The 13,906-nt window shown below is 41.5% G+C and overlaps 1 protein-coding gene and 1 long non-coding RNA gene across 2 annotated transcripts in view; both read left to right on the top strand.

The window, feature by feature from the left end:
* The first annotated feature begins 2,622 nt into the window (after positions 1-2,622).
* On the top strand, positions 2,623-4,258 carry LOC146802280 (uncharacterized). Its single transcript, XR_014967374.1, has 4 exons — positions 2,623-2,731; positions 3,254-3,345; positions 3,675-3,765; positions 4,164-4,258. It is a non-coding gene; the product is annotated as an uncharacterized LOC146802280 (long non-coding RNA).
* Positions 4,259-5,142: 884 nt separating this feature from the next.
* SUCLA2 (succinate-CoA ligase ADP-forming subunit beta) overlaps positions 5,143-13,906 on the top strand; it is a 318,851-nt gene continuing 310,087 nt past the window's right edge. Inside the window, exon 1 of the mRNA XM_085621852.1 lies at positions 5,143-5,320. Within this exon, the coding sequence (XP_085477978.1) occupies positions 5,195-5,320 (126 nt within the window). The 5' untranslated portion in view covers positions 5,143-5,194. The remainder of the gene's footprint in view (positions 5,321-13,906) is intronic.

Here is a 13,906-nt window from a genome sequence, read left to right as displayed (position 1 = left end):
GAGATTGGAAAATTATTTCAAACCAGCAGTGAGTATTACACTGCAAAGGCACCGCTTCTGCGCAAGGAGACAAGAGGAGGGAGAAATGTTTGATAACTTTTTGACAGCCCTCAGGTCCCTATCTACAACTTGTAATATTAATGTTAAGAGACCAACTCAGATTAACGTGAAGAATAGGAGAATACAGGAAAGACTCCGAGTACTCAAAGACTTAATACTGGAGTAGGTGGTGATAGTAGCGAAAGCCTTTGAACAATCTGTACCAGCAAGGAAATAAAATGATGAAAACCCAGATAAGAAATCTGACAACAAAATATGCAGAATGAAAGTTAAACAACATAGAAATTAACAAAGAAGAACGGAAGGAAGCCTAAGTAAGATGGTTTGCTACAGTTATGGTAAAATGCCATTTATAGAGCATCATTCGACGGATGCCCTGCCATCAACAGAAAATGCAGCAGAATAGGACATTTTTCCAGAGTATGTCACAAAACAAACCTAACTTCACGAATGAATTAGCTGTAGTGCCTGAGGAAACTTCAAACATCTCTGATAATAATATTGAAAGTGTCTTGAAAGTACTACAGGAGGAATTAACTGACTCAGGGTTCCCAGTTACAATTATCATGAAGGAAAGAAGGAAGGTCAGGCATATGTGGCGCCTATACCACAATTATAGCTCCAGCCTCGTGCCTTATATGACCAAGTGTTCCGAGAGGAAATCAAGAACGCAGTACGGGAATTCTTGGATGTGAATGAAGGTACTGTGTCCCCTGCCGTGTAGTATGGGAAGCCTTCACGGTGACCATACGAGAGAAATGTATGGCCACGTCATATGGGGTACATAGGTCGCTGGAGTGCATGGTTACAGCATTGGAGCGGCAGAAGGAGATATAGATAAGCAGGCCACACATGATGAAGCGACCTGGAAGACTAGACACAAACTGGTGACTGACCTAGATGAGGCCTGGGAAACACTGCGGAAACATGACTACAGAATGTATACTGAAACCCAACATGAGCAAGGGGATAAATCAGGACACCTGCCAGCATGGCTAATCGATAGAGAAACAGGTGGGAGTGCTGTTGTGTCTCTTAAGGCTGCCACTGGAGAGGTTCTAACGGCTGAAACTGATATATTAGACTGATTTGCTGACTTTTATAAGGCGCTATATACACAGTGCACCAACAGTGATGTGGCAGGCATAGATGCCATATTGAATGAAGCACATTTGCTTACAGAAGATGAGGATGATAGGGCTCTTCTGATGTCTCCAAGAGAGGAAACGGATATCAGGTGGGATATTAAGCACATGAACAAAGGGAACGCACCTGGTAATCATGGGATGTCACTGGAATTCTACCAGACATTTGTAGATGTGCTGTTGATGCCATTGCATAAGGAGGAGTTTGAGACAGGAGTATTACCAACCTCAATAAGGGAGGAAAATATAGTAGTCTTGCTGAAACCTGGGAGGGACCCCACTGATTGCGAATCATATTACCCATTATCAATGATAAATGTGGATGCTAAAATATTGGGGGAAATATTAGCACAACATCTAGCACAGACAGCAGAAAGTACAATACACGCTGAACAGGTGGGATTTGTGGGCGGGCGCACCACCACTACCAACATCCGAAAGGCATTCTTAATTATAGAACTGGCCATGCAAAGAGCGGAACCAAGAACAATTGCTTATTGCTACCACTGAGAGTCAAGTGCAGAAGGGGTACTTGTCCCAGTTGAGCAGGATCTATAGTAGGTCGTGCCCTGAGACATCAGAAGTAAAAGTTTGGCCCAGTAAACTCTGAGTGCCTCTCTGAAAGGGATCCTGACACAGACTGTAATTACAGTTTTATGAGAAAAAGTGTGATGTTGATACACAGGTGTCAAAATACTGACAGCACGAAACTAAGGAAAAGAAAATGGTGTATTTACAGATGGAGAGAGAGCCAAAGAGAGTCAGAGAGTGAGAGAGAGAGAGAGAGAGAGAGAGAGAGAGAGAGAGAATGGTGCAGAGGGTGACATAAAGAAGTACATCCAGAAAGACAGTGTAAATACAGTGGCAAAGTAAAAGAGGATGATGTATACGGAGGACTTTAGATTGTGCAACATCACAACTTTCTTGCTCAAGCCCTTTTGAAAGCTGGGAGACACATACTGAGGTTTAACATCGAGACCAAGCCAATATGGCCGCCGCATAATCTAGATATTAGTATGTCTTGATTATATATGAGGCGCAATTTATAATAATTATGTTGTCTCGAGCTATATATAAATACATATTTCTAGCACGTTTATATGATGCAGATGGTTATTTTTGGTTTGGCCCTTATTTTCCCATGGGTGAGACTTAATCGAGGTTCTGAGTCGATGGGAAATACTCGAACTAAGAAATAAATTGTGCATATGTCTGGTCACTCTAAAAACATGAACAAATACCTATTTTCCATGTTTAATCGAGAGCTCTCATTTATTTATCCATTCTGAATTCCCCTACTTTAAGATTAATGTTGGGCGAAACTTATACATTACAAGATGGCCGCCATGCGCCCAGTGCTTATCACGTGATTTTAGATGGGCGTCTTTATTCTGCCCGACACTGGTGTTTCAAATCCGAGTAGATGCTCGGCGTTATATAAACGGGATCTTAACAAAAATGGGGTTATCGTACCGGAGGAATCTTTGTGGTTATACCCTCTCACCGATCGTGACCAGCATATTACGGTGAGCGTGTCCCCAGTGTGGTAAATATTGGGATCATGGACTGCTATTAACTTGTATTTGGTGGGGTATACTTCCCTGTGGGCATACGGAGTGTGGTAAAATATTGGGATCATTGATTGTCGTTAACTTGGATTTGGTGGGGTATATTTCCTTGTGGGCGTACGGATTCTGCCCGACATAGGTGCTTTAAATCCGAGTAGATGCTCGGCGCTATATAAACGGTATCACAATATAAGTGGGGATATCGTACCGTAGGAAATTTTGTCGTTATATCTTTTCGCCGACCGTGACCAGCATATCACGGTGACTGTGTCCCCAGGGTGGCAAATATTGGGTTCTCTGACTGTTATTAATTTGGGTTCGGTGGGGTATATTCCCTGGTTATTCCTTGCCATCATACTATCCGGGGTTCTTAACATATTGTGATCTATATGTGCTTGCACACACCGTGAACTACACTCAACTTAGCTGAGATCGGATTGCGCTTAATCGGAACTTGATTTGCTCTTTATCTCATTGCAGGTCCAGCTACAATCGCTCAAATATATTTACATATTGGTTGTTTAAACCTATTACAACGCATCGAGATCCCGTACATATTTAATCTAGGGAAGGTATGTTGAATTGGACCTATCAACTGGGCACCTTCTTCCTTAAAGTCTATAAGTAGACCTATGCATCTGTACTTGTACCCTAATATAATGAAGTTCCCACTTTATCCATAACATGGCCTGTCTCCCTCTCGTAGAAAGATTGGAGGGGGGCGAACTTAAAGATAATACAAATACTCGGAGTTGATGGTCCCGTTTCTATCATTTGAAGGATTAATGGGATGTCGAAGGGATCAATCTCAGATTAAATCTTTATTTCTTGTGTCTTAATTGAGAATTATAAAGATACCTCTTGCACAACTGCTAATATACAAAGTTGCTTCATATTGTAGATACCCTTAGATGGAACAATGTCGTAGAGAACACCTTTTCTCTCACAACTTCTGTCAATCACGAAGCAACCTCTGATCTTGTTATATATTGGTAGGTATAATTGGATATATTGGAAACATAAAATGTTATATTGAAGAGCTTATTTCCTTTTTGTGGCCCTCAAAGGGCTATTGGACCTTATGGAATTTATAAAATATCGAATCTATGTGTTTCTAAATAAATTGGAAATATAATAGTTATGAGAAATGTTTGTCTTTTTGTAGGTTTCTGTGTATTGGTGCTATATAATCAAAGAACAAAGTTTGAGAACGTTAAGATCTAATATATCACATTTGAGTGATGACTGTTCTTATTTATTTTTAGAAAATCTAAAAAAACACACAAAAAAAATATTTTTCCTCTGTATGAACCTTTGTGATAATTATTGTCTGATGTTTTTTAATTGTTGTATGTATATTTATACATGTATATCTATGTATCTTTAACAGCCCTGAAGAAGTCCGCTCTCAGGACGAAACGCGTCGGCTGTGTCGTATTGCAATGTTCAATGTTATATGAACACGGAATAAAGAGATAAAATCAAGGAACTTTTATCCGTCTATTGATTGGAGTTGGACTGTATAATTGTCCCATTTGATTGGCTTTGCTATTGTGTGGTGCACCTGTGCTTTTGGTTTATATGTACTTATGATGTACTTGATAATCGTTTATGTGTAAGGTCTTAATATCTGATGTCACTTCCAGTGAGGTCACTTCCTGTGATGTCACATGCAATGGCACGCGTCAATGACATCATGCGCTGTGATGGCACGCGCCATGATTACACCTGCATACTGCCTATCCTGGTTAGTCCCCCCACTTCTTTTTTTAGGACTTGTGCCATGACCTGTTATTAATTCAAATGGCACTACTTAATAATATAGATGATAAACAAGTGACTCTTGTCACTTGAAATTGCACATTATATAAAAATGTTTTCTAATGATTTAATTCAAATATAAAGTTACATTGTGCACAACACAATTCACTTATTATATACTACTTAATAATATACCAGGACAAGTTCTCATAAGACATCACCTTGCTCCCTAACAAGTAAGGCTTTAGAAACATTCACTTAACCATTTTGAAATAGAAGCCTACATTCGCTACTGTTAGGAAAAACACAATTCCCTCAACATAATCTTTATTTCAACTTCGTGTGAATTTTCTTTTACCATGCTAATTGCATTCATAAAACCTTGCAACACTTCCTACACAAATAATTGGAGTGGCTGGATCGAGGGATCCACTTAACGCTGATGCATGCGCTGGATCAAGTCAAACGATTCCTACTGACAGCACGCTCAGTGGTCGCGTGCTAAAAGCCAGGAGAAGATAGAGGCGGGATTTGGTTCGTGTGGCAGAAATGGGACCCTCAAAGCCAAAATGATTGGGAAAGCACCACAGGACAGGCTTGCAGCTACCGGGACATCATGTCCGGAGCCTGTGCTGCCCTGTTTCCGTTCAGAGTTCGCGCATGCGCGCAGTGCTGACAGTGTCTCTGAGTGCAGCAGAGATGGCGGCCTCCATGCTATGCTGCCGGGTCTCCGCGGGACTCAGGAGGCACAGCGCCCGTACCACTCTGAGTGTGGCAGCCGCTAAGGTAACTCGGGGAGAAGGTAGAGAGCGCGGTCCCTTTAGTGGGGAAGCTAAGGATGTTCCCCAGGTCCGAACTCCCATACTGCCAGGTGACCCTCTGTACAAGGTGGAGCCGGGCGCCCTTCAGGTTTGAGGGGAGCAAAGACGGCGCTGGGGCTCAGCGCCAGGCTGCCCGTGGCTGAGGGTTGGTGCGGGCCGACAGCAGTAGGGTGTGCCAGCGAGAATGCAGTCCGCGGAACTCCATTGCTGTACCGCAAGGTACTGGGGCCCAGGACACACTGCTCTGGGAAGTCAGCTGAGAGTGAACTAGGGATTACACTGCAGCTAGGGAGCTGTTGATGACCCAATCAAAACGTTGTATGAACTTACAACAGTTGGAACAGTTTACAAGTGTGGAAACGGGTAAATATCAGCCTCTGGTGACATTGAACGGGGTAACTACACCTGACGCTCTATTAAACTTAGTCGCCAGAACGGGTCTTTTCGCCACTCTTAAATGCTTTTAGCAAAATGTCAAAAAACAGGTGTTTCTTTATGTCTCCGGCATAGCAGCTGTTTACGGCGTCTATTTCACTTGTCCAATTCTGGGACTCAGTGTGCGGTATGTTCGCTTGTGGTTCCATTTTAAAATAGCGAATCTCGATGTTGTATGTTGCAATCGGTGTGATTTCATAGTTTTCCGGTTAAGTAAATACAGAAACAAAATGTAGAATTGCAATAAGGAAGTCCAGAATGCCGACTCAACCCATGCACAAATCAGAATATCTTCTAGATCACATTACATTTCTTGCAGCTTTTTTGGGCAGTAGCTGAAAAGGTCAAGCAAGACATTCCCACTACTTCTTTCATGTCTCCCAAGGGTAACGCTCCTTCGCGCAGCCGTCTTATTTCGGCGCTGTTTTGGCAGCTGACGTTAAACCACCCCTCCCCTTTTTTGGAAAGATCCTCTTAAACAGTCATTTGCACACCGTTCGTGTTAAACCAAAATGCAAAGCAGTCTTCCCACAAATTTCACGTAATATTTACAGTGACTTGGATATATTTGGGGTATCCTTTCATCCGTGATTTTTTTTTTTTTTGTAGTGTAAAACGGCGATAATGGGCTTGATAATATGCTCTATGGAATTCCAATTGAAGCCCATGTTAGACGTCCTTCACATTTAACATGGGTTTCAATTGGAATTCCAAAAAGCATATTATCAAGCCCATTATCGCTGTTTTAGCGTCAGTTTTCTGCCGCAAAGCGGCGATAATTTTATTGCCCGTCTTGATAATATGCCCCCAAGTGCTTCTGAGGTTTTATCGTCTACCCCTTTTTCTCTTCTGTTTTAACGTGTCACAATTTTTTTTTCTTCACAACAAGGTTTTCTTCAGGTAAAAGGATAGCTCATCTGTTAATAGTATTTTATTCTAAAGAAGTGATCAGCACACCTTTCATCGTATACAATATGTAAAGAGTGCAAATTAATGAAATTACAAAGTGCGCAGACTCCATCCACATTTTTTTTTTAAAAGGCTCCTTTATTCACCCCTTCTTAAAAAAAAAAAAAACTTAATTTTTCCAGTGTACAGGTTACACTGGAGAAATACTTTTTTTTATATTATAAAGAAGACGTGAATAAAATAACTTTTTGGGGAAAATGTTGAGGAGGTCGGCACACTTTGTAATTTCATTAATTGGCATTTTCTACATATTTTATATGATGAATGTGTGCTGGTCACTTCTTTATAACATTATGGGGTTGTACTCCTACACGTAGGAATAAGGAGGTTGATCTTCCAGACCTTTGCACCACCCTGTGGACTGAATTAACTTACTGAAAGTGATGGGTGCGAATTTATTTATCCCAGCCTCGTTTTTGTAAATCACTGCTGATAGTGTTTTGTCATTTGCCTTGTGATTCTAGGTCTGTGAGTGCATGATTTTCGGTTAGCTTTTTTCAGTAGAACATTTTATCGGCGTGTGACAGCATTTCGACATCATTGATCGATCAGCCAGTATGTTTGGATATGACAGTTTTAAAAACATGTATAGGATTAATATATACAAATAACACTGAAATAAATGATTGCATAATATAGCGGCCGTTTACCACTTGTATCCAGCTACAGTTTAATAGTTTTATTTTAAAATGCCCCATTCAGCTTCCTCCTAGTCTATCATGCTTTTGCCGACATCCGCATGTTCTGTATTTTCCAGCTTCTGCCAATGAAGATTTATCTTTTTCAGCTAATCTTTCGCTTATTGGGTTCGCTGCCCTAGATTTGCAGTGGTTAGATATATCACGCTACGACATTAGCAGCCCCGGTTCTATGTTGTCCCTTTGAATCCCCCACACCACCTTTACCCCCCCCCCCCCCCCCCCCCAGTAAACTTTCAGAAGCCAAACTACATCGAAGATTTTTCTCCGTGGTGCAGTACAATTTAAAATGATTGGCGCTGTACTCTAATTTATTTTTCATAGTCTGAGGAGTAGTGTACCCCGTGGAGGTATAGTGGGTGTAGTTCAGCTGAAATGATTCTCGACTAACCTAGTTCTTACTTTCTTTCACACTCACTCCTGCTGCAGGCGCCTTCTTTCTTAAATGTGGCTACCTCCAAATTTCTGTCTCATTTACTAAAGTTTTCTCTATATTGAAAACCAAAAAACTACCTTTTTAGGCTAGGCTTGACGCAAAGTAATGTCGGGATTCAGAAGGCACCCACTATGTCATTGTCCTAAAAACATTTCTTGTTCGGTATTGAAGGACTTTGGTGGTCGCGTATTTGTTGTTTGTGCTCTGAGCCAACCCTCCACACTGTTTTCGCACAGTGTTTAGAAGTCGATGGAAGGTGATTGCTGGCCACTGTACATAATATATCTATACATTGCTGACTGCAGTTACTGTTTGCTTCCAGTTTCCATTGGTGACATGCACAGGCCTTCGGTCGACCCTGTGTTTAGTTTCTATATTTCACTTTGCTTGCATATATGGCGATGCATGGCTGATGTTCTATCAATGTTCCTGTTGGAATTGAAATGTACAGCTGCTTCTTGGCCGTAGACAATTATGAATTACAAAGAAACAATAGTAACCAACAATCCCAGATAGTGTGTTTGGCACACAATAAAGGCACTCGAACAATTGCAGGTTCATGCAGTCGTGATACCACTTGTGAATTCCAGTCGAGATGAAAATAACCGCAAACAAATTGTTAAACCATACTTTAAACTTATGAAGATTTTAATTTTCTTAAAAAGTCACTCCGGGGGTGCTGGCTAGGTCAACCTCACGTTTACAATGTTTGATTCTCAGAACAGTTTTATCTCTAAGGCCATTAAACTGTACAGTCTATTCAGACGTCATTTGCGATGTTTATCATTAGGAGAACAGTAGTCCTTTTTTTAGCTGCAGGGAATGTTTATTTGCTACAAGACGTAATTATGTGGGAAATAGTGGCTTTCAGAAAAGGAGGAGAGTTTCCTGAGCATTACAGCGGTTCCTGCCTTGCCTCTATTTTCACGGTTTAAAATGTTTCTCTAATTTGCTGTCAAAAAATACTGAAACTTTTTGTGTTTTCTAAAACACTTTTCTGCTAATTTTAGCCCTTACACCCCAAGACTACTATCTCATTTCGTTTGTGTATGGAGGAAGTTTAATTAGCATCAGTTAGTATAACTGTGTTTCTTTGACTGCGGTGTTTATTTCAAGTACTGTGGAGATGGGTCGGTTTTTAAAGCACTTTGTAAATACCGATTCTAGTGTGTGATATTTAGCATGTGCAGAAATGCACATTTGTTTCAAGTCGGAATGAGGCGTAATGTGCAGGGTCTCTGTTTTACCTACTGACTATTGCATTGGTTGCCTTTTTATGTCGTTTTACCCCAGAGAAATTTCGAAATCTGCCTGGAGGAAATGCGTGTGCTTAATTACAACTCTGATTTCGGACTTTTGCTCAGTCTACAATGTTGCGTATAAGATGTGATTTCTTCACTACTCCGAATAAGCAATGTGAAAGACTTGTGGACTTTGTAAAATCATTTTAAATGTTCTTCAACTTATATGCACTCTTGATAACTCTTATCCACAAAATTACTTGAAACTGGTACTGTCATGCAGATGTAATGGTCAACGGTATAGCATATCTTGGCTGTATCCCCTCTTGCTTAAAGTCGTGATTCAGGATTGTAGTATCACATTTAGGTGCCTGTGAACGATTTCGGTATACAAGCTCCCATAGAGTTCGGTGGGAGTCCGAGCGAACTGAGTCTGTCACAATACGGGTGCATCGTACTTGTTTGGTCGGACTCTCACAGCGCGATTCGCTAGGAAAGCACCCCAGATCCAAGTCATACCGAGGGCTTTCCTAGTGATATCACAAACTGGCCCTAAATTGGCTAAACCGTCACAGCTTTTAGAGAAAATTCAGAATGAGAACTTATGAAATACTCCAATTCCTGCTCTGCTCCTGTACTCCAGTATAAATTCTCTGTAGCGCAAAAATGACAATGTTAATATTGACCATTAGTGTCCATTTGTTAGTAGAAATAGCATAAATGTTCAATCGTCTGGCTTGCGATAAAATGGTCATTACATTTACCACGTCATGGAATATATTTATCAGAGGGCATATGGCATGAGCATATGTCCTTCAGACTTATCAGGGCCGAGAACTTGGGAATTGAGTATCTTGTGCTAGTACTATGCTATTCAGAGAAACTGCTCTGCTCCGAGAACCACTTACATCATTTACTTGCTGTTTCATCAGCTACTATGGCACAGAATAAAGATATTTGGAATTTATGTGTTCCTGTTAATGTTTTTAGACAACAGTGCAGTGACTAGTCACTGATAAAAATGTCTTAAGTAATTTTTTTCTGATGCCAGTCAGAGAGATTGTGCCTCGATCAGTGGTCGAAGTGGGCGGGATTGGCAGGGCACGTCGTACCCTTACTACTTATATTTCAAAGAGTCCGTTCCCCTACTTTCTTATTTTAAACATGCCTTCCAGATGGCATTAAGCGCCAAGGCCGATGGTTAAGGCTTGGCTTTTGGGGACGGGCGGAACGGGCAGAGAAAGAAAAGGACTCTGTCTTTTCCTTCGTGCCCAGAGAAGACAAGTTCTCCTGCCGCTGGCAGCTGCCCCCCTCTCTTTGTTCCCCCTCTTCCCTCTCTTTCTGTCTCACTCCTCATTTAGTGAAAGAAAACAGAGACTTCAAGAAACTGGTATTACCATCTCTTTCCTCCTTTTTGTTTATTTGCTCCCCTATGAAATAGATCCAAAAAAGAAAAACACTTTTGCTGCAAATCTTTTACTGACATTTTTCAATTCTTAAGTGCAGTTTCGGGGTGGAGAGAAATAAAATATGAAAAATAACGAACTAAAGCAAGACATAGTGGTTGCAAGTTGGCCAGATAGATTTATTCACACCTAAAATCAGTGCCACTCTACAGTGTTTGCCAGAGAAGCGCTACTTTGGTTTTCTTGTCTCTCTTCGAACAACATTGCTTTCCCTGGGTTGGAAAGTTTACTATTCCTGGAGGTTCTGAAATACCTGTTTGATTGGTGAATTGGTTAACAAAATGTGTACCGCGGCTCTGTGTTCAGTGATGTGGTCTTTTTAAACCATACTGCTTATGTTTTGTAAGGATTTAAGCAATGGGCATTGAGACGGGTCCCTTCTGGGCCCTGTAGTCATGGCTTTAACTTTTCAGGCAAAAACACTCACTAATCTTTGAATGAGTGTAACAAGAAAAAGGTAACCATGTTGTTCTTGCTTACATTTCACATGCCTTACTTAATCTTTCATTCCCTATGAGTCTTTGCTTTTTCTAGGATGTTGTTAATTTTGTTTAGGCAGCATATTGCTCTTGTCTAGTGCATAATTTGAATTGAGTCACATCCAGGTGTTTATAACGGGTAATTGAAGTGCAAGCTTCTCTCAGTGAGGCAGTATGGTGTTCAGTGGAGGGGTGGATGTGGAACTATGGTCAGAGCTGCTTAATTTGGAACTGGGGAACCAGGTTCAGCCTTCATGACCAGTCCATCAGACCAGTTCCCCTGGGGGAGAAAATTCCCATGCTAGACCTTAAAAGGCCCCGCAAGATCTTAAAAGCCCTGGTGTCTTAGCACCAGCAGGTGGACCCAGCAGTGGCAAGTGTGGGTTAACCTTGAAGGCCTGTACACCACAATTCATTCTGAAGTTCACCTCCCGTCTTGCGGGCAGGCCTATGAAGCAGCACACCATAAAGTGACAGTCATTCTGTCCCTGAGGTCACAGGACCCTTGAGCAGGGTGGCTCTAGGGCAGTGCGACCGCACCAGGCGCTGACCAGCCGCGGTCTGTACAGGTAACAGCGGTGGGGCAGAGGGTCCGGGTAAAGGGGGATTTCGAGGGACGATGCAGAGGGAAAATTAATAATTAAAATTAATAATTAACTTTCATCTGCATCGTCCCTCGACATCCCCCCCCTCCCTTACCCGGCCCTACCGCTGTTACCTGCCCGTACCGCGGCTTGCGCTAACTTCAGGTGAGGGCGTCGTGTTCAAGTATAATATGGTTTTTAAAGCACTTGCTGCCTCCTTTCTGGCCTCCAACAATAAAAATGTCATGATAACTCCAGTGATTAATGTTCTTAGTAGAGAGAGCGAGAGAGAGCTTGCTTTGTCTTGTGGACGTTTTGACTCATGGAAACGAAGCGCAGAGGGTTAATGTGCCTGCTGCTAAGAACATGTACCATGCAGATCACAAAGTGCACATAATGTACATAGGTTAGTGGGTTACTGCTTTTGTCAGAGAGACCCTATTGTTGCTTGCAGTTAATAAGTTAAAATCCTAACCTAGGACAGTGAGCTATTAACTGTCATGTAAGAGCTGCAGGCAAACTGCAAGGTATAAATTAGAGCGTTATGGTTTTTTCCCCAGTCTTTGATTCTCCCAATGTTGCAAAAAAGGGTTAATTTGGGTAGAAATCAATTCTGATTATTAAAGAGCACCCCCAACCATGGTATTACGTTTTAAATTCTGAGTTTGTTTCTCCAGACCAATCACTAATAAACTATGCTGCCTACTAGTATGGTTGTCATGTGACTCCTACACCTTGTAGTCCTTTGTCTTTTGTGTAATATGTTTGAAGTTAAATGCTCTGACACCCTACACTGGTATTGGTGGTGCTGTACATTTTCTGACACTTTATTATTTGGACATTTTTACACATGCTAACAGTCTCTGCAAAGATTTTTCCTTATTAGTACCAGTGATACATACAACTGCAGCAGTGAGAAAGGTGACCAGTCAACCTTTGCAAAGGGCCCTCCACTTCACAGCAGCACAAGTCACATTTTTTAGTAACTTTTGATCCATTTGAGCTATAAACAATGTATTAGTTAAAATCAACAGATTATGCAGCAGATGATGTATTATGTGGCAAATATGGCAGAGCCATAATTATGTGGAAAACATTTGAAACTAGGATATTTTGCCATTCATGTTTGGACTGCTCTTGTGGGAAAAGGGAGGCGACGTGCTAATGACAAACTCCATGGCTCGGAGACAAATGGCTTGCGATTCCACTGTTAAGGATATTTGGGACATTCTGCGATTGGAAACGTATCCCACTTTGTGAAAGTATTTTAATGTCAATAACTCATATTAAGCCTTAAATAAACATGTGTATCCATTGGTTAAATAAAATGACGTAATAAGCTGTAACCGGTTAGTGAAATGGGAAACAAATACTAAAAATTGGGATATTTTGCTCTTTCTGCCACACCTCTGACTCCGCCCACTGACCCAATCCACGGCTTATTCCTGCCCTCTGATTCTCCGCCCACAATTCCCCTACTCCCCTACTCCCCCCCCCCCCCCCCCCCCCCCCCCCCCCCCCTTTCGACCACTGGCCTCGATACACATTAGTTACTGTACTGGTCTATAATTGAGTTTTCCACCTGTCAGGTAGTTTACCATGGAATCCATATTCAATAGTTTCACATCCCTATCAAGTACTGTTCCACAGATTACTTATCGGATGCTGACCCGTTGAATGCTCACTGTTGAATACTTACCCTCTATTTATACTGGTATACATATCACATAGTGTCACAGGGACGCTGCTGCTCTGTATCTTTGGTTATTCCCTGCATCCTTTCAGTTTCCGACTCCCTCCTTACCTTTTCCTCTCCCTTCTGTCTGCATCATCTGTCTAGATCTGTGTAAATTATTTTTTTCCTTTCCAAGTCTTTCTCACTCTTTCAGATTACCCTCTCAGTCACTCTGTTACTTGTCTACTCATGTTCGCTCTCACACCCTTAATCAAGCTCACCTTTAATTTCTCATTGTTACTCATCCTTTCATTCTCTCTCACATCCTTAGTATTTCTATTCCTTCCTCACTTTCTTTTCTTGTCTTTATCACTCTGACATGCTCTCTATAGCATTCAGTCGCCCTTGTTCAAATTCTTGCAAATTATCTATTTTGCTTGCCTTCTGCCAAGTTTGGCCACTAGCGTAGTTGCTCTCCATCATTTACTGACACTAACTGTAAAAGCGATCAGAAAAATCCAGTAATTGTGGCAGTTGTGATGTGAAGTATGTAGTCCTCTGTATGGAA

Source organism: Triturus cristatus, chromosome 8 (genome assembly GCF_964204655.1).
Source record: "Triturus cristatus chromosome 8, aTriCri1.1, whole genome shotgun sequence".
NCBI classification, from domain to species: Eukaryota; Metazoa; Chordata; class Amphibia; order Caudata; family Salamandridae; genus Triturus; species Triturus cristatus.
Note: the sequence above shows the minus strand (reverse complement) of the source record. Positions and strands in the feature narration are given on the sequence as shown.